This window comes from Gymnoscopelus braueri (assembly GCF_963280865.1).
Source record: "Gymnoscopelus braueri genome assembly, chromosome: 18".
Lineage (NCBI taxonomy): Eukaryota > Metazoa > Chordata > Actinopteri > Myctophiformes > Myctophidae > Gymnoscopelus > Gymnoscopelus braueri.
The window spans coordinates 25,729,372-25,755,546 of NC_137618.1; the positions used below are offsets into that span (position 1 = coordinate 25,729,372).

Sequence of the window (26,175 nt, forward strand, 5' to 3'; positions counted from 1 at the left end):
TGGAAAAAATAAATAAAAAAAGAATATTAATATTTTATTTTATTTTTTATGATCAATTTTTTTTTTTTACGATCAAATTGGACCGAAATAACCGAATTAAACCCGAAATTAAAAGAAAAATAACCCGAATAACCCGAAAAATGTTCGCGCGCGCGCAAAGGGGGCAAGCATGCGCGCCAGGGGGGCCTCGAAAATTACTCTAGCCCACGGGCCTCAACTCCTATAAATCCGGCACTGGACGTCTGAGATCCACATGGAAGCCTCATCGTTATTAGACCCTGTGTTGTTTGCAGTCAGTTCAATAGCACATTCCTTCATTTAGATCCAGGAGACCCCTGGAACCCTACTGCAACAAAACCACTTCCAAGCTGGTTAGATGGGACTATAGGATTAGTCAGGACAAGAACTGGGACACAAAAGCCATGGGCAGGCTAAGGTCTTCTGTCAGCTCCTCTGGTAGCGATGACACAAGTGACGTTATGGTCTGAGTTATTTCCAATATCCTTTAAGGAACACACATAGATACACATCAGTTTAAAGTTGCACTAAATACAGTCAGGCAGAACTATACCAAGAGGAAAATCTGTTTTCTACATACAATATTTTGATTTTCTATTACCAGCTGATGTAGGGTGCTGCCAACTGTGGTTCCTGCTTGGAGCCTTCCTCTGTCACCAGAGACTGTTTCATCTCTTTGAAGTTGGCCTCAATGTCTTTCTTCATTTCAGACAAACACCGGATTCCTCTAAACGAGCAGATTATGTGCTGCAAGAAAGTTGAATTTAGAAATACATGGTGACTGACAGGTAAAGAAACCTTAATACAGACATGGAAAAGATTATAGCTCAATATATTTTCTCACATAGATGACTGAGAGCTGGTGGGCAATGTATTTGTGGCTTCCAAGGTGCCTCACATCCTCCTCTAGCTGTTGGCATAGGACTAGAAGCTGGTTGAGTTTGGCAATGTGGGAGAAGTATTCTAGAACACAGATGGTATCCCATTCAACACACATTGCAACCTTTATTATTCCTTTATGAACTTTGTCATCATTACACACAATGCCATTTCCCAAAGGCCCACATCTCCTATTGGCTTCTTCCAATTCTCTTCCAATTCAAATGTAAGATAAATTCACCAAGTAAAACATCTCATACAGTATGTGAACATACAGTCATTGCCTATTGACTTTGTCGTTTTTTTTCTGGCATCTCATGCGTGTTGTACCTAGTTGATTAACAGATTTTGAATCTGATTCTGATTCTCTGCTGCCTCCGATTGTACCAAAGATAATTTCACCCACTTTTTTTTTTGCACTTGTAAACCTGTGATGTGACAATAAAGTTGAAGTTGAAGTTGAGATGAAGATTGGAATGAACTTCAAAAATCATGACGTTGTGTCCTTCCCTGCCTTTAAGGATAAAATCAAGTGTCTCCTCAATTACGTAACCTGTAAACCTGTGTCACATGTGCTTGGCCTGCTACATGTTTGTTGTTTCCTGTTCTATCTTGTTGGTACCGCACCTTGCCGTCCTCTTAATGTATTTCATCTTCATTCTTTCTTTTGTAATACATATTGATTTTGCAATGTGTTGTTATTTTAAATGATGGTTGTCAGTTAATTTACCTGGTTAAAAAAGGATATATAAAAAAGATTGGATAAGTTTAGGACACAGAAAGGTGCTTTGGTATCTCGAACATTGATCTTGGAAGGACTGACTGAGAATACTTCTTTACGATAAAGCATTTGAGTTCTTCCTCTTAAAAAAATAAAAAGGAAACATGCATGACAGGACTCAGATATGTCTCAGACTTGATGTGACAATGTAGATAGAATTTCGCTATGAATTCACTATATTGTGTCAGTCTTTATACGATTCTAGCAACCCTCTGGGTGAGTTGTGTTCCTAGTTAAGTAATGAAGGTTTTGTCAAGGTTCATTGTTTTATCTTCCTGAATACCAGACAATCTGGAGACAAAGGTTAACATTAGATCTTTATATGAACCCCTCACCATCCACGGGTGGTCGCTCCAACATGTCCACTGGGCTACCTTGGATGAGGAACACTTCCACGCGGGGAAACATGGCCGACAGACCAACTATATCCAAGTAGTCCTAGTGGAGACACATTTATAAACAGCCTAATCATTTCACCACCAGTGTTTGACAGTAACCTCACCTGTAATCAGTTGTCTTATTTAACTTACTATATTTTAATGCTTAAGCAATCCATGACATGGCATTAAAACAGTTGGACTGTAATTTTAGATGTGTAATACCTCCAGTTGTGGCATAGGCTTTGGTAGATGTTCAAGGCACTGCAGCATTTGGTCAAGGATTTCTGCTCCTGTGTGGTCGTAGCACAAATATTGTTATTCATGTGGGCCCTTTTCAAGTTGTGCTCAACAATACCATTGTAGATGAAGGGTTGAAAATGCACTGGAGATAATATCATAAGGGTTTTAAGACTCTTGCTAGACTAATTTAGGGTTCTGAACCAATTAATTTTCAGTGGAAACACTCTGAACGAATTCAAAATTAGGCGGGAAAAAAATTACGGAACCGGTTCAACCCCGGTGGAAAAGGGGCCACTATGTGACAATAAAGACAAGAAAGCCCCCCCCCCCCCCCCCCATAACAAAGACATAAAATAAAATGCTGACCTTGAACCTGGAAAGTGTCTGACTCCTCTGGACTGCAGTCCTGGCTCAACTGCTCCTGAAACTTCAACATTAAAGTTGGTGAATCTGAGTATATACATACATGCGTGTGTAATGTATAGGCTATATATTTATGTGTGTGTGTGTGTGTGTGTGTGTGTGTGTGTGTGTGTGTGTGTGTGTGTGTGTGTGTGTGTGTGTGTGTGTGTGTGTGTGTGTGTGTGTGTGTGTGTGTGTGTGTGTGTGTGTGTGTATGTATGTATGTATGTATGTACTGTATGTATGTATGTATGTATGTATGTATGTATGTATGTATGTATGTATGTATGTATGTATGTATGTATGTATGTATGTATGTAGACTATAGGCTATATATGGCGTGCGTGCGTGTGTGCGTGTGTGTGTGTGTGTGTGAGAGAGAGATTATTCTACTATTTGAAATGACTTGCATACATAGACTATATGTTTGTTGTGTTTTGTGTCATACCTGTTGAACCTGTGCCCTGATGAGGAGGTCTAGTTGTCCACACAGACACAACATCTCCAGACCCACCTGTTCAGGACTTAACTGAATGGGCATCAGAGGTCTCTTCAGCTGCAGTTCAACTGACCACAAGTGATACAAAACAAGATATGTCATTGTCAAGCATGTCAGTGCCAACGGCACTGACAATTCCCCTTTCCGCCTGCCTCACACGTTCCAATGGGCAGTGGTGGGAAAAGTACTCAAATGTTTTACTTAAGTAAAAGTATCAATACTGCATTGTAGATATACTCTGTTACAAGTAGAAGTCCCATATTCAAAATGTACTTGCATAAAAGTACAAAAGTATTGGCATCAAAATATACTTAAAGTACCAAAAGTTAAAGTACTCATTGTGCAGAACGTCCCAGTTCAAAATGTATAAAAGATATTTTGAAAATAGCGATGTGACGCAATGTGAGCTTGTAGATCTGCTATTTTCAAATGGTGTTTGGTAATTATAATAAAAATCTACAAAGTAACCAGTAACTAAAGTTTTAATAATTGTAGTGGGGCAAAAAGGACAATATTTGCCTCTGATATGTGGAGTAAAAGTAAAAGTAGGCTATAAACAATTGGAAATACTCCAGTAAAGTAAAAGTACCTCAAAATTGTACATAAGTACAGTACTTAAGTAAATGTACTTGGTTACTTTCCAGTTTCCACCACTGCCCACGGGCTTCGCACGATCAGTAGAATTTAGCGTTAAATCATTCCATGGCATGAGATCAATGGAGAAGAAGAGTGAACGAATGAGGAGGACAGAGGAGTATCTGGACCGAACTGAAATAAGGTGCAGCCCGTTTCTGTGGAGAGAATAGGGGGAACCTCATCTTATGTGCCTATTCCGCCAGAATGAATAACGTTATTTTCAATATAATAATAATTTAAAAAAAATTACATGGCACCATTGTCTTAAAGTAGAACAACAAATGCATAAATTCAGTCGGCGACGATGAGACTTACCTTTAAATTTCTCGTGATAAACGCAGGGATGGGAGAGCGGTTCAGAGATGCTTACTGCCATTATGTGACCTGCTGGGTGTGAATGATTGATTATCGCAGTATTATGACGATGAGCTGAACTAAATACATAAATGAGATCCTATGCATCTGTGGTTTACGTCTAATAGTTCTTGAAAAATAGGAGAATAGGCCCTGAGTTTTGTAGTGTTTTGTCGAAATCTGAATCGTAACTATTTTGTTGTCTATAACGCAAGCGGGGTGCGTTCAGGAGCTAAACGTTCAGAATGGGCGAAGCGGATGCCAATAAAAAGGTTTTCGCGCGCACAATGCAAAAATGCATCAAGTGCAGGCAAACGTAGCTCACTGAAGAAAATGTTTAAAATCCCAAAACATTGAGGTATATTCACGTAGGCACTTGATCGCTTGGTGAATCCACATGTCCACAGACTCCACCACACCCATTGCAACAGATTCGCTGTCTTGAACGCCTCCCTGATAGAAGCCCACCCGGCATTCAGAATGATGTCATGTTTTGGACCACAGGATGCTGGAAGGCACCTGTCCTGAATCCAGTGGTGGAAAAAGTACTCCCATTTTTTACTTAAGTAAAAGTATCGATACTGCAACGTAGAAATACTCTGTTACAAGTAAAAGTCAGGTAATAAAAAATTACTTGAGCAAAAGTACAAAAGTATTGGTATCAAAATGTATTTAAACTAACAAAAGTAGAAAGTAGCTATTTATGCAGAATGTCCAATTTCACAAGTTTTCTTATATAAAATGTATAAGTCTTTTGAAAATAGCAGATCTACAAGCTCGTGACGCATCGTGAGTTTGTAGATCGGCTATTTTCAAATGGCCAACATGTATACAGAGCTTAAGTGGTTAATGTATGTTTTGTAATAATAATCAAAATCTATAAAGTAACTAAAGTTTTAAAATAATTGTAGTAGAGTAAAAGTATAATATTGGTACTGGAGTAGAAAGCACTGAAAATTGGAAATACTCGAGTAAAGTTTAAGTACCTCAAAATTGCACTGAAGGCGAAGGTCAGGTTTAGGCTTGGTTTATTAAATAGTAATCAAAGACAGACAAGGAGTCTCTGATTATTCACTCAGGACTCAAACGCAGTCATAATAAAATACAGCTGGTTTATAAAGTTTGTCACAGTTTTACAGTATTCAAAGTGACAGCTTCAACTGAAAAGGTTGAGGTCTTGACATAGTAAAGGGAAGAAGACATTTAAATAGTGTGCTACCAAAGAATATATCCAATACCACAATGGTATTGATCTGGCATTATAAAAAAGAATGTGAAGACAATTTCTATCAAAAATCTAACTCAACTGCGTAGGATTCTGTTCAACACTCAAATATACAACAATATACATCTTTTGGTTAACAACCATATTTTCAATTATATAATCCTCTCTGGGAACAGAAACACTTTTATATTCTTTTGCATCAGTTGTTGCATTTTAAGATACACCTCTGTAGCAACAGTTGTTTCTTTGAATGACATGTTAGCTTTTATCAAGAATAAATGTGTTTTACAATTCTGCATAATTCACTGGCTTTTATTATAGGAACTGTACATCAAGTCCGAAGTCCATTGGTTGAAGCAGAGAGGGGGGATATGTTGCATTATGACATCTTGGAACTCCAGTTATTCGTCACCTTTACTCCATCTGACCCTGGGAATGGAAATATCCCTGGTGAGGGAGCAGACTCTGTCCCACTGGGCTCTGGTATCAGCGGATGCTGTGTTCTTGCTACTAGCGACCACCACCAGGGGGCAGTATGAGGTTGGCCATCAGCTCTTGAACAGAGGCGAATATTGTACATTCACCTGAGGGGGGAAAAAATATATATATTTGTTCTTTTGTCAACAAAGACGAGTAACATCAGTGTAAAATTGTTTGCCAGTAGGCCCATTTAATTTGCTCACATTTCTGTTGTGTCAGTGCTAAACAGCAACCTTCTCATATTATGTTCATTCATTATAATAATAATAATAATAAGGTCACAGTACATTTATACATAAGTGAAATTTGTCCTCTGCATTTAACCCATCCTACCTGTTAGGAGCAATGGGAAAGTGCCATTAATAAAGCACCCAGGGAGCAGTTAGGGTTAAAAGGGGCATAAAACACTAAACCCGTTTTTTGTTCTTTCCATCTTTGCAAATTGCATTGTGGAGAGTGAATTGTGCACATGCCAGTGTGAGGCCTCACCCTGTCTGGCGGGGTGCAGCTCGTTGAACCTCCGGAGGATGTTGGAGACCATGAGTGCTGCAGCCCCAGAGGAGCTGTGCTGTCTGGGGATGTCAGCCTGCTGAGTCAGGCCGGTGGCCATGTCGTACACGATAGGTACGATGATACTCACAGGCTCCTGGGGCACAGGGATACGCTGGGTCAGCTGGAGCTGAGGGACAGAGCACAGAGGACACAGGGTGAACACATTTTGAAAAGAGCTCTTAAACACAGTAAAATCCTCACTTTGTTAAAGCCACAGTCCGGTATATTTATGTCATTTCTGGGGTTGGAACCCAGGTGGAAACGCAATTTCTCCCCTGCCCGCTTGGCCAGGGGAGATATTGCGTGTTGAGCTTCCGGCAGTACTACATTTTTTAACCAGTTGTGCTCCTACCCGAACACTGGGTTTAAATTTCTCAATATTAGACAAGGGAGGCCACCTCCAACGACCGCAGTTGTGTTAGTTATATTGTATTAACATACTCTTAACATATACTGTAGGTCAAAATAAAGTTGTATTCACTAAAAGAAGTTCTGGACTGCAGTTTTAATTTAACAGAGTGTACAAATGTAAAAATTGGTTTTACTGTGTATGCAACATACACCCTTTACATTTATATTTAATTCTCATTGCTGATTTAATTTCACGGCTGGATATGAAGATGCACAGTATTCTTCACAATAACGATTATTATAACATGCGAGATGATATGTGTACAATAGTTATATTTTTATCAGGGTAGATGCAGCTTTTTTTTTTTTATCTTTCCAGCTTAAAACAAAATATATTGTTAATTAATCAAACTATCTACAGTTGTGCAGAATCTGTAATCTTTGGATGTATATAATGTAATGTAGTGGTGCTGAAACGTACGAAGAACAGCATCTTGGACTTGAGCACCACAGCGATGGTTCCAGGAGGGGCAATGGGAGGTGCACTGGGCGGGATAGTCAGACAGAACTGGACGTTCCACTTCAGTTGGCTTGCCTGGTCTGGGAACTGCAGGGACGGACAGGGACAGTGTGGGGGGGGATAAGCAGAGAATTATACACTTAAAATATTTACCAAAAAAAGAAGAAAATATGTGTGACCATACAAGGCAACAATCGCACATAGCGCCACTGACCAGCTCGAGCTTCATGATGCGTACACAGTCTCTCAGAATGTTAGTGGGAGCCCCTAGTAGCTTGGTGAAGGCATTCAGTGTGTTGTACTTGAAAGGAGGACCAGCCACCTGCAGCAGAAGACACAAGGGAATGAATGCACAAAGGTGAAGTAAAACATTTAGGCTAAAAGGATACCACAAAAAGGTCCTGGGGACTTGTCCTATGTCATTGTCTTTTTGTCACCCATACACTTATTTGTTTTGAGACTATTTTAATCTCAATGGGTTTCTTACTGGTTAAATACATTCAAAAAGAAGGTCAGACTTCATTTACACACAAGGTTAAATTCAAGAATGTGTTTGTGTGAGTGGTCATCTGGTGTGGAGAACCAGCACCTACCCGTGTCTCAAAGAACTTCTCCAGAACCTGTAGTTCCTCCTGTGACCAGGGGCCAGCGTTCTCCGGGGTGACTTTGAGCTGCAGCGTCTGGTAGTTCTTTGGGTTTAGAGCCACGCGACACTTCAGCACCTCCGTCTTGAACATGATCACGCCTGGTTCGTTGGAGTTCACGATGGACAGCTGCAGGAGGGAGGGATGAATTAGCAAAGAAACGATGGAAAGTTTAAGAAGTGGATGAATAGAAGGAGAAAGAAACTCTACATAAGCACTGTTGAGCTGTGCCACACTCACATTGGGCTCTTGCTGGATAATCCTCTGCAGGTGGCGTCTCATGATGACAGAGCCCAGGAAGCGTTCCAGTGGAGAGCAGAGGTAGCTCCCTGCCAGACCCGGCACCAGGCAGGGCGTGGGCGAGGGGAGCAAGAGCACGTGCAAGGCATTGTGGGTGAGGATGGTGGGGATAGAAGCAGCCCATGGGCGCTGAGGTAGCTTACGGGGTGGAGGCATACTACTGGGCATGACCTGGGAACCTGAGCAAACAACACACACACATTAAGTTAGTATGCCATCAAGATGCTGCTGGTAAATGAACCTGTGTGTTTCTCATCTCATAGTTTTGTCTGAGGACACACAAAAATAATCCGCAGGCATATCTGTGATGATATGAGGTACGGAGAGAGCAATGCTTACTGGTCCCAGCACGCGGAGAATGAGGGTCAGGGATGGGCGAGTGGAGAGATGCGCTTCCAGGGGACATTCCATGCATACGTGCGGTACCTGGGGAAGGCCCTGGGACCTGGGGAGAGCCTGGCCACTGGCCCCTCTGGCTGGGAGACACCATGGCATATGGAGAACTGGGATCTAGAGCACCTGGGCAAAAGGTAGTCATCATCAGCCACATGGACTTCACTTACTACAACACAAGAAATATCCAAATGCATGCACTACAGTGTGCCCACTGTTGATCCACTTGATAACACCTATTGTTGTGGGCTAGCTAACTTCTGTGTGGCACTGCCCTAAGGCCAAGCAGTGACGAGACAAAATATCACTAGTTTAGATAGTGTCAGTCCATTCCTAGCCAGTCCTTGCCCAGCCCAGCTGACTGCAGATTAGAATTAACCCCCTTGTCAGCTCTTTCTGCAACCCTGCCACTTACCGTGGGGGCTGGCAAAGCTTGTCTGGCCCATGGCTATCCCCAAAGAGGAAGGAGACGGGGTAGGACCAAAGGGAGAGGGTGCCCTCAATGCTCCACTAGGGGAGCCAGAGGTATGGATGGTCCCTGCACACATGCACACCAAAGGGCTCGTCAGACTCTAGTAGAAGTTTGACAAGTTCCTCGCAAACATGTACACAACATCATGTACACACACTACAGCTGGGCAGCGGGCGGTGGCTTTTGGCTGGGAGAGTGGGGGGGGGGGGGGGGGGGGGACTGAGACGGTGCGGGGTGGAAGGAGCAGGACTGGCTGCATGCTTTCTACCTTCTAGGCAATGAGGCGTGTGTCCAATGTTTATGACATAAACACCTGATTCTCATGTTACAATCAAAAAGGGCACACACTTTCATGCATTATCTCTTATAATCTTTGACTTTTATACACATAAGTAGGACGAAGTGGCTAAATGTTTTTCTTATCATCATCAACATAGACTACAAAAAAAATCCAAGAACGAAAAATGCATTTCTTAAAGTATAGCCATCTTGCCAAAACAAATATATCCCGGAAATCATAGAACTCCATTGTTGCATTGTTACTTATGCATTTTCTGGTCTTGGACATTTCTTAGGTTGTGTTGACAATAAGAAAAAAACCTATGCCGGCCTTATCCTTTAAGCAAGACAGGGTGGCTGATGAGTGTGAACTGAAGGACTGAAAAATAGAATGATTTGATTTATGGTGGGCTGACAAGCTCAGGCGGCAATAAATAAATAAATGAAATGCATAGCACATGGCACAATTCTGCCTTTTAATATACAAACACACACGCAGACTTCCTCTTCAGTCCGTCTAAAAAATAAAATCCCAAACAAAGCTCCACGTGGTATCTTTACCTGGCGACTGGGTGGGCATCATGGAGGGTGATGGAGCTACGTTGGTGTGGTAAGGTGTTGGTGGCGACGTGAGTGGCGGGTAAACCCCTCCCGGACCACCTCTCATTGGCTGCTGCTGGGCTTGCAATTGGTTCATCAGGGTGTCCATCACGTCTGCGCCGGCCATCACCGGCGAGGGCGGATTGTCATCTTCGTTGACGGAGCGTCTGCGAGCGTCCTGGTTGCTGTCCACAAACATGTTGAGGAATGTCTGCAATGGAGGCAACATAAGCAAGAGGAGAGGAAAATGAAGAACATGATAAAGACAAAGTTTAAGGTGTAGCTTGCAACACACAATGCCTGCTGTGTGTAAAGACGGTCTAGGAAAAATGAGAGTTATGCATATAACTAAGGTTCTATTTCATTCCTGATGACCGCCAGAGGCAGTGTTTTCAACACCTGGATATCCAGGTGTTGAAAACACTGCCTCTGGCGGTCAGAAGGAATGAAATAGAACTAGGGTTAACAGGAACAGACACTGAGCCCCGTGTCTGTAAAGGCATTTATCTCCAGGTCCCTTCGGTAGAGAGTCATCGCCTATCCAAGCTAAGATACAGCACTTCGTAACTCTGACAATACCTTGAGTCCTGGGGCCGGGTAGAAGCCCTCTACGATCTTGGTGTTGTCGAAGAGGCTGTAGGCACCGTCTCGAATGGCCACCACCCCTCGGCTTCGGCAGTAGATGTCTATGCAGTACATGTTGCGGAAGGCCAGGCGGATGTGCGTGGGTGACTGGGGTAGGATGGAGAAACACTGGTAGGCTGTGTTTGTGCGCTGGGTCAGACCCAGCATGGGCACTGTAGGCAGCTTGTTGATGGCATTTAGAGGGGCCTGTGTGTCGGACAAAACCTGGGGAACACAGTGGACGGGAAAGTCAAGCCTATTAGCAAGGTCCGACAGAAGGTATAGGGGGGCTAGACAGGGAGAGTACAAGTCATGAGTCAACAGTAACTTGTAGTTCCTTGACAAAATATTTACAGTGTAATTTTCTCTGCAAGAAAGTATGAATACGCCTGACATGAAATCTCACTTTTTCATTGTCTTTGGTCTTTTTTGGGGTTCTTTGACATAAATTCTATCCAAGAATCCCAAAAATGTAACACAGTTTGCTTTGACATTTAGCCTGCGGACTGTTGCGGGATTTTCGCAAAAGTCCCAGCCAATCCCATCCACAAGGGAGAGAGCAAAACGGCTTCCATGTTTGCATGTATGTGTGTGTAATGTGCACAATGTAATGTGCACAATGTGGGGGATTTAGCCGGGTGGGAAACATGGGGGAAAAATGTGAAAACAAAATGCCTTCACTGAAAAGTCCCTTGCAGCAGCAGAACCACACCCATGTGTACCTGCAGCAGCTGTACGACATTGGGACTCTTGTTAAACATCTCCTGCAGCTGGTGCAGAATGATATTGTGACAGTTGGAACAGCCAGAGTTGGGCCCCACTGTGCCCAGAGCCAGGTGGAAGCGGTGGGTGCTGGAGTTCCACTGGATGGTGACCGAACTGCCTTTGGTGCTGCCGTAGCACAGCACCAGCTTCCTGTAGTTGTAGAGCCGGATCTCAGAGAACAGGCTCAGGTACGACGGCATGTCTGGAATCATAATTGTGCATAATGTTTTGATTAGTCTTTTCATGGTTTGGTATTCATTCATTCCATTTGACGATGTGAATAGTTGTGCACTTGTCTTTGATGTATTGACTTGCACAGCTGCCTATGTTGATTTAATCTCAATGACTCTTCCCAGGTTAAATATAATTAATACATAATTATATATATATAAAAAAAGCTGTGTGCATCCAAGCATTTAATTTCCCTATAGACAAATGAGCAAAGTTAGTGATCTACAGAACTTGTTAGGTCTGAACAGACACACACCTGGTAGCGCTCGTGAGAAGTCAAGGACACACTGGTAGAGCTGGCTGATGGAGCTCCAATCATTGAGGAACATCTCCACCACCTTCCTCCCGCCTACTGGCTCTGACAGAGGGTTCTCATAGGTCAGGTATACATGCCGCGTCGAGGCTGATTGGACGAAAAGAGGGATGTCACATTTAGACGCTGAGACAATGTGTTGGAAAACAAAAGAAAAGTAACTAGAAACCACACAGTCAGAACTCAACAGGTCCTGATAGTCAGAGGTGAGAGCTTTGTATGTGTATTTATACACCTTGCTCCTTGCTGTGTGTGCTGTTTAGAGGGCAGTTGGCCAGCACCAGTTCAGCCACCCAGGTGCGGTTGTTCCTGCCCTGCAGGCGGAAGGTGCAGTCCAGCAGGGAGCGTTCTAGAGCTCTCCTGGTCTCCTCTCCTACCCCTTTACTGGGAGGGATTCTAGGGAGAGGGAGAGATATGCAAAGAGATTTTGCGGTCAGCATATTTTCAGCAACGTTTCTTGAAATAGTTTGAAGGTGTTGCTTGTGTGTGTATTAACTTGAGAAGGCGTATAGCGTGACTGCATCCGTCTCCCTCCACCTGGACTCCTTGGTTGGGGATCTCCATGCTGGACAGCTATACACACACACACACACATCGACAGATACGCACATTAGTCTGGTGAACCATGAGGAGGGAAAATTAGATGCAAGGACAGATGTGTTGATGTGAAGACGATGGTGAGGAAGATGGTTAGAGAATAACCTTATACACCCGAGAGTGAGAGGAAATGGGAACCGGAATTGATTAAACTAGTTCTTATCCAAGAAAATCGAGGAGCTTGTTCAAGCGTAGTCCAGTCAGAGAGAGAGAGAGATATGGGGACATACCTCTGCTCTGAGGCCAATGAAGGGCATGTTGGTGTCACACATGGCCACTAGGTGAGCAAGCTCCTTGTTGAAGGCACACATCTCTCCAGATCGCTTGGGCTTCTTTGGCTCCAGGGCCCCCTGCTCTCCAGACATCTAATGCACAACACACAGAGAAATGTAATCTCAACATACAGAACATCAAATGAAGCTAATTCATACTAAGCCACCGATAAATCATAATACCAGTAAACTGACTTTATCCTATAATCTTCTACACATATCTACCTTCCTCTTTGTTCCGGGGCGGAACCCTTTCCCTGACATGGTGTCTTGGACAAGTTGCTCCACGTTGGGTTTGAAGTGTTGCAGAAGCTGGGCACATGGAGGTCCTTCATCGCCCTCCAGCTGCGACACGGAGAGGAAGGAGTACTTGTACTGTAGGTCTGTAGGACAGCCAGGCACATCCAACATCTCCACAACCTATGGGTAAGGAGAGATGACGAGTGGGAAGGAGACAAAGAGATTAGAGAAAGAAAATAAGAGAGAGAGAGACAGATGATAATTGAACCGAGGAAGACAGAGATGATAGAACCGTGGAAGACAGAGATGATAAAGGAATAATGGAAAAGCGCAAGCAAAGGTGTGATTGTGTTATATTTTGTAAAGGACTGCCATTGATTTCATGAATCATGAATGAGGAACTCACAATATAGTACTGTGGTAGTCGCGTGAGCTTGATGAAGAGCTTGTGTTTCGATAAGCTGCCTACAGGATGAGAAGTGGCATTGGAGAGGTGGAGGATATCGGTGCACACGGTGGGGAGGTGCTTCACAGACTGTCGACAGCGCTGCTCACCCAACCACAACCTGGACAGAGAGAAAGAGATAAGATTCTAAAGAATTTCACATTTCAAATTCCTATCCGTCTATAATTTCAGGGGGTGAACATACTTAAGCTGCTGTAGCCAAGATATAATACGCTTCATGTCATCGTTGACGGTCTTCTCGATGTCATCCAGCATGGACTGGTCTGTAGAGAGAGGATTTTTAGGTTTAGTGATGAAAAACATACCAATGCTCAGTTAATTTAAGTTTTTCTTTTGCGTTTGCTCTTTACCTACCTATTCCATATAGCATGGGCTGGAACATCCCTGAATGCAGGTCTACAAAGATATGCAGGCACTCTGAGCGACCACAGGGCTCCAGAATAGGAATGACCAGAGTCGGTAATGCTGTCTCAATAAAAGCTGAAATACAAAAAAAAACAGACAAACAATAAGAAAACACATACATGCATCCTCCTCTCTGTGTCCCATGTGCATTCATAAATTATATCTTGGAAATCCCAAATGTCACATGTCTTGGCACTGGCACAGCAATCTTCTGTTGACAAGATAATGCTGACTGGCCTATGGAGGGCAGGGCTGTGTAGCAAATATCTGAACAATCCTGCATATAGAAAATCTTATGTCTTATGTAAGCTTATGTCAAGCAATATTTTACACATTTGTTACAATGAGATATCTTAATTTGTTGTCATAGACAAAGGAGATAAGAGTTCACTATAGAATTATTCTACTGTAGAAATGACAGGAGTTTACTGTAGACTCTTACAGTTATCACTCGGATTGCTGGCCTTTAGAATAGCCTTCAATTCCTGCAGCTTCTGATGAGAGCGGGCATGTACACTGTCGATCAAAAGCTTCTCTATGGACAGGTGATCAATCTACAGGAGCAGGACAAGAAATAACAGTCAAGCAAGACTTATTCAAAATGCCCATATTGTACTTTGATGTTCAATGAGAAACATCTTTATCACTGTTCAATGCACCTTCATGGCTCTCTCCATGAGTTTTGAGTCACAGGCAGGAAGAGGAGGCTCATGGGATATCTGTAGCGGCTTGGAGACATCTGATTCGTCGATCTTGATGGTGACTTTGTGCACTGCAGCAGTGCCTGTTTTCCTACCCAAGACTTGTTGACTGAAAGGTTGAAGAGAGAAAGAGAGTAAGACAGGAAGATGAGATGGAAACGGTACCGTATACAACCAACAGAATAGTTTTTTTCCCCCCATATAATTTAGTTCCATCTTACCTCCAGACGGCGAGTGTGAGGTATTTGGCAGGCAGGTATCTTTCCACCTGCACCAGGTCTCCCCAGCGCTCTCTGTACAACATTTGGGTCTGGGAGTGGAGAACTTCCAGTTGAAGAGATAGGCAGAAGGAGTCTTAACACAGGGTTAAGGAAGATATAAGGCATAGGAAAACACCAATACCCACACACATCACACCCTCTATATTCAGAACACACTCATCCACAGACAAACACATTTCCCACACACACTAATACCCGGTTTGTAAAAAAAACAAAAAAACACCACCCATTAAAGGGCTATTTGTGCTGAACACAGGCAACTCTTTGAGAGGGTAAGCTGCATCACTAGGTTTGGTGCAGGGGAGGCAGAGCTGAGATGCTCTGATTAGTATTGGGATTAGCATGGCCATGCTCTGCTGCATGCTTGATTAAGGACTTTGATGTTAGCATGAAAGCTAACAAGCTGTTGTTGTTTGCCCCCTGCACCTGATGGACTAGTAAGCCAATGCACAGTTTGAATGCACGCATGTACTTTCCGGGGTAAAAAGGGAGGAGCCACGCCTGTTGCTGCAAGAGAGTGTCTGTTCCTTTGTCTGTTTATTCCTGATATGCCAAGAATGCCATGGCATCCGGCCGGCTCTGTTGAATGAAGCAATAGTGAAAAAACGAGACTGACTTGCGAGGCTAGCCACTGAGACGTGTGGATGTGGCCAACTGATGTGTAATACTGTCCCACTGATTCAACACGGAAACTACACTCCCTGTAAAATGTGACAAATGTCATGATAATACAAGCGCTATGTGATGCTTTCTCTAGTTGGCATGGCGGTAGCAGTACTTTGTACACAGTAAATTCCCATCTGTGATTTTCCTGAAGTTGCCATCTAACAGAAATCACTTTGTGTTGATGGGCTATAATGATGGAAATGAGAATTCAGAAGGAACTCTGCAGCTGTGTGGCTCATTAGGATGCAGTGTGCGTTAGTGCTTGACCAGTCGATACTCTATAAGCTCCAACATACACAGGGTGGCCTTACTGCAGCAGTTCACATTAGACTGGGCCCCGATCCAAGATGCTGCAGGGCACAAAGAAACTGTTTATCTGTGCATGTGGGTGTGAGCACATAGGTACACACGCACACCACAGGCACAAAAGCACATGCACACACGCACATACACCATACCAGGGTTTCCGCTAGGCAATTTTCAGGCCGGCTACCTTGACCGACAGGATTATATTTTTCCGGTCAAAGAATAAATTAATCGTCCATAATATAATTAACGTCACATGCGTGTTTGCAGATACGTGCACCCAACTAATCATTACACCTTGTTACGTTGTATAATATCCAAGACCCATAAGAGTTCGGGTCCCTGTCATGCGCCCCCTGGCGTGATCACAGACGCATTACTTATACTTCCAGGCAATTTCATTGGCTGGACTGGACGTCACCTGACCAGGATGGCCCTGTCCCTTGTTACAACTTACAAAAGGTCAGCGCTGATCAGCATGAGAGAAAAGCAGCCGTGTAAAGCTTGATTTGTGCTTCGCCGCAAGACGGTGTTGTGTATCGAAAATAGCAGACATACAAGCTCACAACGCGGCACGTTGCGACGTGTTGTGAGCTTGTAGGTCTGATATTTTTAACATATATTTTTAACATAACATATATAACACCATTGTACAATAGGCTGATCTTTCAGAGAACTGCAGCGCACAGCAGCCTGCTGGGACAGGTTTTAATGGTTGTAAACTACGTATTGCAATGTTGTGTTACTTTATCCAAATAATAATATCAAACATAGGCTTAAATGATAAAATAGCCCAATAACAGCATTTTCCCAGTCGGCCACGGTGGCCGGTGATGTTTATAATTAACGGCCAATTAAACATTTTATCGGTCAATGGCCAGTATATACCGGCTAACGGAAACCTTGCACCATACACAGTGAGGAGGATACGTAAGCAGTTGTACATGTCCTGCAGGGGCTTCTCATCTGCAAATAGTCGAGCTTGCACCAACTCATGAATGAAGTTCACCTGCATGCTGTGCACCAAGGCTCGGCCATCTGTCAGTAAAGAGGAAGATAGATGGTTGGAGGAAATGGGGTGGTTGAAAGATTAACAGAAACTTTTACCACATAAGCCCTGTGTATTTAGTTGTATTACGAATAGCAAAAATACCCGATCTACAAGCTCACAACGTGTCACGATGCGAGCTTCTAGATGTGCAATTCTTGAAATAATATATACATTTTGAAATATGGGAATTCTTTTAGAAATGTGTGCCTATGATGACATGCACAAAATAGGGATGCTAGGGTTAATCAGAGAAGTGAGGGAGAGTCAAGAAATTAGCAAACAGAAGGTAGTGGTGTCTAGGCACCCCAAACACACTCCTCGTTCCCAGTCTCTCCTTGGCTTGTGTGCAACAGAGTTGTATCCATCTCACCTCCAGTCTCTTTGTCCTCCACCAGGATCTCCAGCTTCAGCAGCCGCCAGGGAATATCTGGGTCATCTCCCATTACTGTCAGGGTGGCCTCAAACTCCCCCTCCACACGGAACTTTACACGTCCATTAGCTGGAGACGCACACAGACACAATTTCAAGGTTCTCATCATAGTTTTCACCTAAATGTGTGCTGACTGACCAGACTTGCCAACTAACCTTCCAACAGCACAACCTTGGTGCTTTCACAAGATTTTTTTTTATAAATAATCATCAGTAACACTTTATAAAATAACTAAGTGGTCAAAAGTAAACAGCTAGAACAGACAAGTAAGTTTCGAATCACTTTACTCTGTAATGCAGCCTTTAAAACCCAAATCCCAGATGATGTAGTCTCATATCACACAATATCGATATATTAACCATCCCCATAATATGGTGTGTACAAAAGCGACTTACCCACTGTGAGGTTGGCTAGCTGGGGAGGCAGGTCTGTGGTGACGAGGCGGTGTCGTAGAATCTGATTGAGCTGGTTCAGTGTAGTCTGTTTCTCAACCTTAGTAATGGGGTCTGGAGGAATGATCTTATCCTATATTCAAATGCACACAAAACACTCAACAGTAAGCTGACAAACTAGACCACTTGTATAATATACTAATAATATATAATATATAATATAGTTACAGTAAATATAATAGTTTGCCTTAACAACTGTAAGTCAAGTCTGGTTATTGACTAATGGGCTATTTGTATCTGCAATTTTTTTCTTTTTTCATTTAGCAGTTTCCATTCGTACACAGCAGGTAGGACTGATCTTACACAGACCCAATATAACACATTTTCCAGTCATTCTTTGCAGTTTAGTTCCAATTCTGGCAGTTTTAGCATATTGCCTTCTTCCTGGTCTGGTGAGAACTGTGTGCACTCCTTCCCGTGCCTTCCATTTACTGTCAACTATGTGCATCTAATGAACGCCACCAAGTATCCAAAATAATACTGCAAGCTATATCAGCACAAAATAATATGACATGTTGCCAACAAGAAACAAAAACAGCTCCTACATTAGTGGGATTGTATGAGGAATCCTAAAAAAGTAGAAACTTACCCTTATGCATGTGGGCAACCTAGGATAGGTTCCTGTAGTGAGAACGTCAATGGCGAAGGGTATGGCAAAGCTGGGTAATCGGGCATGTACCAGAGCATCTCTGGCCAGTGATGCAAGCCTGTCAGCTGTGTCCACAAAGAGGAAGGCCTGCTGGTCCAGGAAGCTGGAGATCATCTGTTATAAATACATGGATACGACAGTTAGAAATTGTGAATGGACAGTGTGTTGTGCTAACTGTTAAACTGATAATCGGCTGGTTGTTTAGAACCGGACTCAAGAGCCACTGTGAGGCCTAGCTGGGTTGTACGGCCAGCTAGTCGTCCTGGTACTCTAGAGATAGTTAAGATGATCTTCGAGCGTCGCTGAGGACACTGGGTTGTCAGGATCTCCATATATAGGCCAGTGCTGGCAAGTATGCCCTGAATGTTCGCAACACTAACATTGCAGGCTCTTACTAAATTATATCGTATCCCTATAAGAGTTGTGAATGTTGGAATACATGGCTTCAATAGAGAATATACTACAAACAAGATTTCGCTGTATGTAGATTACATTTTTGTCTCGCCCCCTAGTGGACTGGAGGTCCGGGGAGAGACATATGAGTAAATTTTTCTAAGTGTGGCCAGAACCAATCAAATCCAAGTTTTTTGTAACCAACCACCCTGTGCTTGTAAAAACCAGGGTAGCGCTCCTCCCCTTGCAATTGACATTGGATGCGTCCCCAAATCACTGCTTATCAATGAATCGATTGATATAGGTTCATCAACTATCGCTTCATGATTTAAGCGATAGTTTGCATCCCTACCATTAACAGATTTATCATAGTGTTTATGCCCCATATAATGTGAAATCATCCTACAGTTGGGAGTGCGAGACACCATAGGCAATAGCTGTATGCTGTATTTTACCCAACCACAGATCCACTAATATTGGAGGTAACAATTAAGTTATTTGGGATAAAAGTGAGTTAATGCATGTTAGATGGATGAAACAGCTCCCACTTAGAAACTCACTTATTTGGGGATCGTGATTACCAAGAAATAGAGCTCCCTAAATGAACTGAACTGCACTCCTCCTTGACAAACTCCAGAATAATGTTCAGTTTTGGAAGAGACTACCATCTCTTTATAGTCACAGTGAATGCAGTTAGTTACAATATTTTTTCTTCCACAGTTGCAGTATTGTTTTTTTCAATACACGCTACTATATTCCTTACCAAATCCTTGCTGCAGATGGAGAGGAGGGAGTGCTTCCCCTATTCCATTGGCGCGATCAAGGGAGTAATATATATATAGTATAGTATATAGTTATTTTTTCCTGTATTCTCATAATTTTTGTCTCCGTCTGTATTTTTATTTCTGTATGGTGTTTTTTATTGTAATTGGGTTGATGTCTTTGGTTTGTAATTGTATGTTTTTTTCTTATCTAAACAAAATGTAAATCCTAAAAAGGTGATGCTGATCATTTATCAAACACATACCGACACCGTATATGCACATATGTACTATGCCCTTATGCTCTTTAATCTTAGTCTTGTTTTATTTGTTCACTATCCATGGAGTTGACCAAAATATATTTCACTACCAATAGTTTTTAAGGGCGTTATGTGACAAATAAGGTTGAATTTAAATGTAGGGTAAGTGATTTTCTTTGGTTAAAATAAGTGTTAAATAGCTCTATATTCTGATAGTACTCATTGCTATAGAGTGTTTGTTCAGTAAAAGGAGTCTCCTTGTCTCTCCAGCTGTTTATAAAACAGAAAATGCATTTTATTTTCAGTTTCAGTTTAATTTCCAATTTTATCCAATCAGGATAGAGAACTCAATCAGGATATAGATTAAACAAGTGAAATTGGAAGTGATGACACTAAGAAATGAGCAGGCAAAATTGGAACTGGAACACTATAATATGAAGCTTAAAAATGGGTACTTTCTCCTGATTGGCTGAGATTTTGACACCTACCGGAAAATGAATTTTCTGTTTATTAAAGAGCTCTATAGCAATGATTACTATCAGAATATAGTGCTTTAACCTTTTAACAAAATACTTTTTGTTTTAACCCAAAAATATCACTTACCCTACCTTTAATGTAAGATAAGTGAATATCTTGTGGAAAGTATTGTTACGTACCGCACATTTCTCAACTTTCCCAGCATTGCTTGCCCATTTCACCAAGGCTAAGAGGCGCACAAAAAGCTGCCTGGTACGGCTGGCAAACTGGACAATCTCAATTTTCCTGCAAGGAAAAAGGGGTTTACATCAACAACAACAAATATATATATATATAGTTTAACAGAATATGTCATCAATAATGTGTGTTTTGGTTCGTAGAGAAAGCCTACCTCTCCATGTCCGTTTTTCTGGGAAGTCTGTAAGGAGGAGGACACCAAATCATCATTATCATCACATCACGCTCAGCAAAGTTCAGTAACAGCCTAAGGTGTCTAGTTGACCAGAAATTATATTTAAAAGGCTTTCCAGTTAACATGCTCTGAGGAGTACAGTTTGATACCATGAATTCTCATAACTCAAAACTCATTTACCAGACACACTAACACAAATGAAACTATTAGAGGAGTATTGACAAATCAATGATCATTGATTAAGACGTATTCCTTGATCTCATCTATAGATAGTAGTTATTCTAATCTAGCTAGCTCATTGGTTGTGACCTCCCCCTTCGTTGCAGCTCTCTGAGCTCTGGGACTCAATCTACAGTAGTGGGGGAGGTCACAGATGGGGGCTAGTTGGTTGTTCACGTTATGTTTTTGTCATTTGATTCGTTTTGCTTAACCACAAATGCTAAGAATGTTATTTAGATGTAGTTTAGAGTAGTACAGATGCTAGGTTTGATGTTTACCTGGTATCCTAGCTGTTTGAAGCTCTACATTGTTCTCTCTCTACTTATGTGACTATAGTATTTACCCTGTCGTTTGTTGACTAGGGTTCATGCCATTTACTGAAGTCGCTCTGGATAAGAACGTCTGATAAACTGTAAATTGTATAACAAACTGTATCTACCAAACTCTTGGATCGGCAAATAACCCAGCAAAAAAAAAAACAGTGACTGGGGGAGACACTGACAGTACAGTGGAAAAGCATACACAACGTTTTATACATTTGCAGTAAGAGTTAGTTGGCTGGTTAGCTTAGTTACCCATCTTAGCTTTCACGTTTAGGCCTAGGCTACTTACAGTTCAGCTAGCAGGGTGATTTCGTGGTAGGTCCTCTGAAGTAGAAACTCAATCAACAGGCTCAATCGGACGCCCTGTGTGGCCGGGGCCCCGGGTGGAGGAGGCTGGGGACCAGAGGTTGGTCCCCCAAGCGGGACCAGTTGCCCATCTGATCCGATCTGCACTGGAGCCATTTTACAATGACAATACGGGAGCTAAAGCGATGCACACATAAAAAAGAAAACCAGCGACTCGTAATAACTTCCAGTGAAAACAGGTTTCACGTATTCTACAACATTTCTTCTTCTGAATAAGTTTCGCTGGCCTTTGTTGACTTGTTCGATAGAAAACGAGCTAAATTCACCCTATTCAGTAACTCATTACGAAAAACGCTGTACAACCGCCATCTTTGCTGTCGAGAATGATCACAAGTCTGCCGGTGGAAGGGAAAACCCGGACATGGAACCATTTACAAGTCAACTCCTTCCTGTCCCTGACGCGGTGCCTCTTCTGAGTCTTCTCTGCTCTTCTCTATGGTTGTCTGTAATGTCTGGCTTTAGCATGATTGTAACGCACGGCATAACGCATGATAGCCTACGTTACAATGCACATAGTCATCTCAAATTCCGCTATTACCACCCCCACTAGGATATTTTGTATATCCCCTATTCATTGTTTTTAAAATCTCATATAAACTATTAACTATGTATGGATATCTCAAGTCCAAACAGTATGGCAGAAAATGTGTGTTATCGTGTGGTACCTCTTTTGTAACCCTTTTTTTCACCTGGTGCCAATTTTCTAAGTGATCCTGGGCACTACACTCCCCCCACCAGCCTAGGGAGGTCAGGGCCGAGCTCATGCCTCCTTCAATGCATGAGAGCCAACTGACCTTCTTGTCACCTGACAGGGGGGAGTTTCCCTGGTTGGACGTAGCGCGTGGAAGGAACACGTTCCCTTTCCCTCCATCAGGCGCCCCGGCTGTCCAGGGGGAGGCAATATAGTGACCAGGATTACTACATGTTTTTTGTGAGGGTATTAACTACCCTATGAGACACGGGGAGAACATGCAAACTCCACACAGAGTAGGCCCTTTCGCCAACCCCACCTAGGGTATGGGCGCTGATGACGCGGAGGAGAAGACACGCCTTATTACCTAGTTGATCATGCATTCATAATTTCAGTCAGATTTAATTTACACTTAATTTAAGATCTATTTTTCCCTGAGAAGCTGAAGAACGAGTTGGGGGCAGCCAAGGAAAAACAGACTGGAGGGGGGTGGGGTAGGGGGAGGGGGGCTTCACACCTGGATGATGCCATCATCTGTATACCTGCTCCACCTGTGGTTCAACAACATTGTGTGAGACTGAGTCATGTTCTTTGACTTATCCAGCACCTTAAACACATCCAGCCACTCTACCTAGCTGAGAAACAGTGATGCAGGTGGAACATGGCCTGGTGGTCTGGATTATAGACTACCTCACCACCAGCAGACCACATCATGCAGGGCAGCCTGTCAGATGTGCTGGTGAGAAACACCAGCACACCCCAAGGAACCGTGCTGTTCACCCTCTACACCAGTGGTCTGGGGACCACCAGTGGTCCTTGAGGGGGTTCCAGGTGGTCCCCAGCTAAACGATGGAGAGTTGGTAACCAAATGGACCCATAGATCTTTAACTCTTGAGAGTGTAAAATAAAACCAAATGGACCTTTACGGTTCATTTTGTTAATACACATTTGTTTACAAACACTCTGATCTGTGGTCTAAAGATAAATAGAGACTTTTATCTTAGTCGAACGATTAAAAACTATCCCATTCCCAATTTGCATGTATTTGAAAACATATTTACAACAAATAAAATGTATGAACGGCCAAACAAAGATCAAGCAAATAGTTGCGTTATTGAAATATTTTATTATATTTTAGTTCATGCTGGGTGAGTGAATATAGAGTAGGCCTATAGACCATCACCATCATCACTGTTTGAATGTTTGTAAACAAAATATAAATTAAAGTGTTCAGAAATTAGCCTAGTTTCTCAAGCTGTGTGGATATTTAGAACAAAGTAATTTATTTCTTATGGTCAATAACAAATATCCTAAGTGATGTTAATAATAAAATAAATAAATAAGGTGGTTGTATAATACTGCACTCGGACATAGTCTACCGGACATAACGTTTTGGTTGAGCCAGGTGATGTCATGTCATGATGATTCGGTCTAAAATTGGGGGGTCTTGAAAACTGACCACCCCCCCTCTCCTGAACTCTTTAAATGTCTCGATGAATTGAACACAGGACCTTAATGAAAACAAGCCCTGAGGGCTTATCTGAGTTATCCTTTTAGCATTATTTTGTATAAATCTGTGCCACCCTGTCTTGTTTTTGCAAACTGCTAATAAAGTATTCAATCAATCAAAAATGTACACTTTTTATCGACCGTCGAGTCTAATGACCGAATATCAATCCATTGCAATGCCTATCCCCTACGATAGGAGGCGGCAAAGTCAAAATAGTCAGGGGTACTAGCTACGAGCTGGGCAGCTTTCAAGGTTTGAATTAAACAGCGGAGACGAAATCCTTGCTGGACCCGGAGTCAAGCGATCGTAATTGTAGGATTTTTTTTGTCCAATCCACTCAGCTCGTGTTCCATTTGCAGGGCTGTTTTCGGTTGCAGTGCAAACTGGCTCACTGACAGACTAGTGTTGACGGTTGGAGATCCGAGAGACCGTCTGGTTTGTTAACTATTTGTATCACACTGCGCTTCCGCCATGTTGAAGTGATTCAAGTTGTGTGACCGACTGACTGACTGCTGGGACAGAAGTGACAAGAAGCCCCAGCAGAGATCGGACTAGATACAGTCGGGGGGGCTTGCCTTGCTTATGCTAGCGCGCCGGGTGACGCAGGAAAAACACCCAAAAAGCGGAGGAAAAAAGAAACACAGTCGGAATCATATTGTTCCAGCAACCCGTTCGCGTCTCAGAAGAAGGAAACAGTCGATGATATAGGCCACGTTTATGTAATATCACGACGAAACCATCATCGCTCAAGGCTGGACATATAGCCCGTGAATAAAGAGGGGGAAGTCCTATCAAATTCATGGTGAGTTGTTAGCTTTACTAGCGCGATAGCCCTGTCGTCGCACGGCCATGTCACTCAGCAGATACGATGCCGTAATAATTCACAGAAGAAAAGTGTCGACGTGACGAGCGTCGACACTTTTCTTCAGTGAAATATTACGTCATTTTCCACCGAGTGATATGCTCGCGCGGCGAAATATAAATTAGCCTTAACTAGCCTCGAAGCTAGAATACGTATACCAAGGATTCGTTTTGTATGTCACCGACATGCGGAAGTCCTTAAAGAAAAACAAATTCCGCAAGGGCCCGGCTGCACACTTCCGATTGTTTGTGATGTCACCGCATCATCCTTGGTATCTTTGTCCTAACCTCGGTAGCAGGCAGGCTAGTGTTGCTAGCTCCCTCACACACAGCTCTAATATTAGCGTCAGCTGGTAGTGGATGCAGGGCAAAACGCTACGGCAACTGACCTGACTGTTATCAGCCAGTCGATGACAGCATTTCCTCCATTAGGTAACATACGTTGCAATTTTGTGTACAATAACATGACAGTATCGATGATATGAAACTGTAATAATGTGCTGTTTTAACATCGCAACCTCGCAACCAGTCAGACCCAGGTTAGCTGGCTAGCTTCCCCGATGACAATCTGAACTAGCCAGACTAGTGTTAGCTATATAGCTGTTAGCTGGTAAATGGACCCCGGCGCTGTCTACAAACTGACAATTCCATGTTTACAAGTTGTCTACGTTTTAATTGTCTCACGCAACATTGCAGTCAGTGTTGGTTTGCATTGTGTCTGTGAAAGGTTTAATACAAGTTGTGCTCTTTTGTCCCAATCATTGAATTATTATGGATTTCATGATTGTGTCTTTAATTGATTTATATTACAAAAAAATATCGCTGCCGCACAGGCGAACACTTTTCAATTCTATTTCGGGAAGTAGACGAAGCCCCCTGTCTGTCAATAGCAATGGTTATTTGACGTTAGCTGTGTGGCTAACTGGTTTGATAACACACTTGACAAAACGGCATCAAGTAGTGGTTTACGTTGAATTGAACCGCAATGGTGATAGTTAGCAGTTGTCACATGACGGCACACTATTTCATTTAAGGTGCAGCGTGAGCTAGTTAATGTTACGCCAATAATGGTGAAATCATTTGCTTGATTCAGTTATGACGTTTTGTTTCGCTAGCAAGCTAACGCTAATCTTAGCTAACGTTAAGGCTTATAACTTATACTTCGTCGCGCAACCGTGTCGCTCGGCAAAAATGACGTATTTTCCAATGAAAAACGTCGCGTCGACACTTTGTTTCAGTGGAAAACATGTCGATTTGATCGAGGCTCACGCGAAGAAGTATATAAATTAAAAGCCCGACGGTTCCAACCCAACCAGGGTCGTTGCTCGTTATAAAATGGTGTTGTTAACAACGCCACAGTTGGTTAACAATGACATAAGCTCAATAGTTGACGCATATATATAAATATATAAGGTGTTCACGGTCAATAAGCGATAAGTGCGTGTCCG

At 42.6% G+C, this 26,175-nt stretch overlaps 3 protein-coding genes across 12 annotated transcripts in view; 1 reads left to right on the forward strand and 2 right to left on the reverse strand.

The window, feature by feature from the left end:
• Positions 1-1,996: 1,996 nt before the first annotated feature.
• On the reverse strand, positions 1,997-4,211 carry LOC308073288 (uncharacterized protein; the record flags this gene model as incomplete). Its single annotated transcript, XM_080412166.1, has 5 exons — positions 1,997-2,116; positions 2,281-2,348; positions 2,665-2,725; positions 3,149-3,267; positions 4,151-4,211. The coding sequence occupies 5 exons, from the start codon at positions 4,209-4,211 to the stop codon at positions 1,997-1,999; spliced, it is 429 nt and encodes a 142-aa protein (XP_080268292.1).
• A 1,073-nt stretch (positions 4,212-5,284) lies between these two features.
• On the reverse strand, positions 5,285-21,974 carry med14 (mediator complex subunit 14). Of its 2 annotated transcripts, XM_080412755.1 has the most exons (29): positions 21,589-21,974; positions 20,737-20,763; positions 20,525-20,630; positions 18,395-18,568; positions 17,749-17,878; positions 17,294-17,422; positions 16,803-16,910; positions 14,841-14,973; positions 14,578-14,728; positions 14,361-14,472; positions 13,868-13,993; positions 13,698-13,776; positions 13,454-13,613; positions 13,033-13,227; positions 12,766-12,900; positions 12,435-12,511; positions 12,174-12,334; positions 11,882-12,028; positions 11,352-11,596; positions 10,585-10,854; positions 9,967-10,216; positions 9,070-9,192; positions 8,601-8,780; positions 8,202-8,440; positions 7,911-8,090; positions 7,532-7,639; positions 7,279-7,404; positions 6,384-6,573; positions 5,285-5,998 (listed from the first exon to the last, which is right to left on the reverse strand). In XM_080412755.1, the coding sequence occupies exons 1-29, from the start codon at positions 21,759-21,761 to the stop codon at positions 5,925-5,927; spliced, it is 4,308 nt and encodes a 1,435-aa protein (XP_080268881.1). In that variant the 5' UTR covers positions 21,762-21,974; the 3' UTR covers positions 5,285-5,924. The 2 variants fall into 2 exon arrangements, with proteins under 2 accessions (XP_080268881.1, XP_080268882.1); XM_080412756.1 differs by lacking the exon at positions 9,070-9,192.
• A 2,159-nt stretch (positions 21,975-24,133) lies between these two features.
• Positions 24,134-26,175, forward strand: part of usp9 (ubiquitin specific peptidase 9) — a 47,827-nt gene continuing 45,785 nt past the window's right edge. For 4 of the 9 annotated variants that reach the window (XM_080412748.1, XM_080412751.1, XM_080412753.1 and 1 more), the window contains exon 1: positions 24,135-24,668. The gene's annotated coding sequence lies outside the window, so the exon portion shown is untranslated. Of the gene's footprint in view, positions 24,669-25,039; positions 25,160-26,175 lie in introns of those variants that run through there. The other 5 variants (XM_080412746.1, XM_080412749.1, XM_080412750.1 and 2 more) reach the window with 3 other exon arrangements.

Coding starts and splice junctions, on each gene's coding strand:
- med14 (XM_080412755.1), bottom strand. CDS start 21,761: ATGGCTCCAGTGCAGATCGGATCAGATGGGCAACTGGTCCCGCTTGGG. Junction 18,569..20,524: donor GGAAAGTTGAGAAATGTGCG/GTACGTAACAAT, acceptor TATTTATAACAG/ATGATCTCCAGCTTCCTGGA. Junction 17,879..18,394: donor GGTTGCCCACATGCATAAGG/GTAAGTTTCTAC, acceptor ATTTGAATATAG/GATAAGATCATTCCTCCAGA.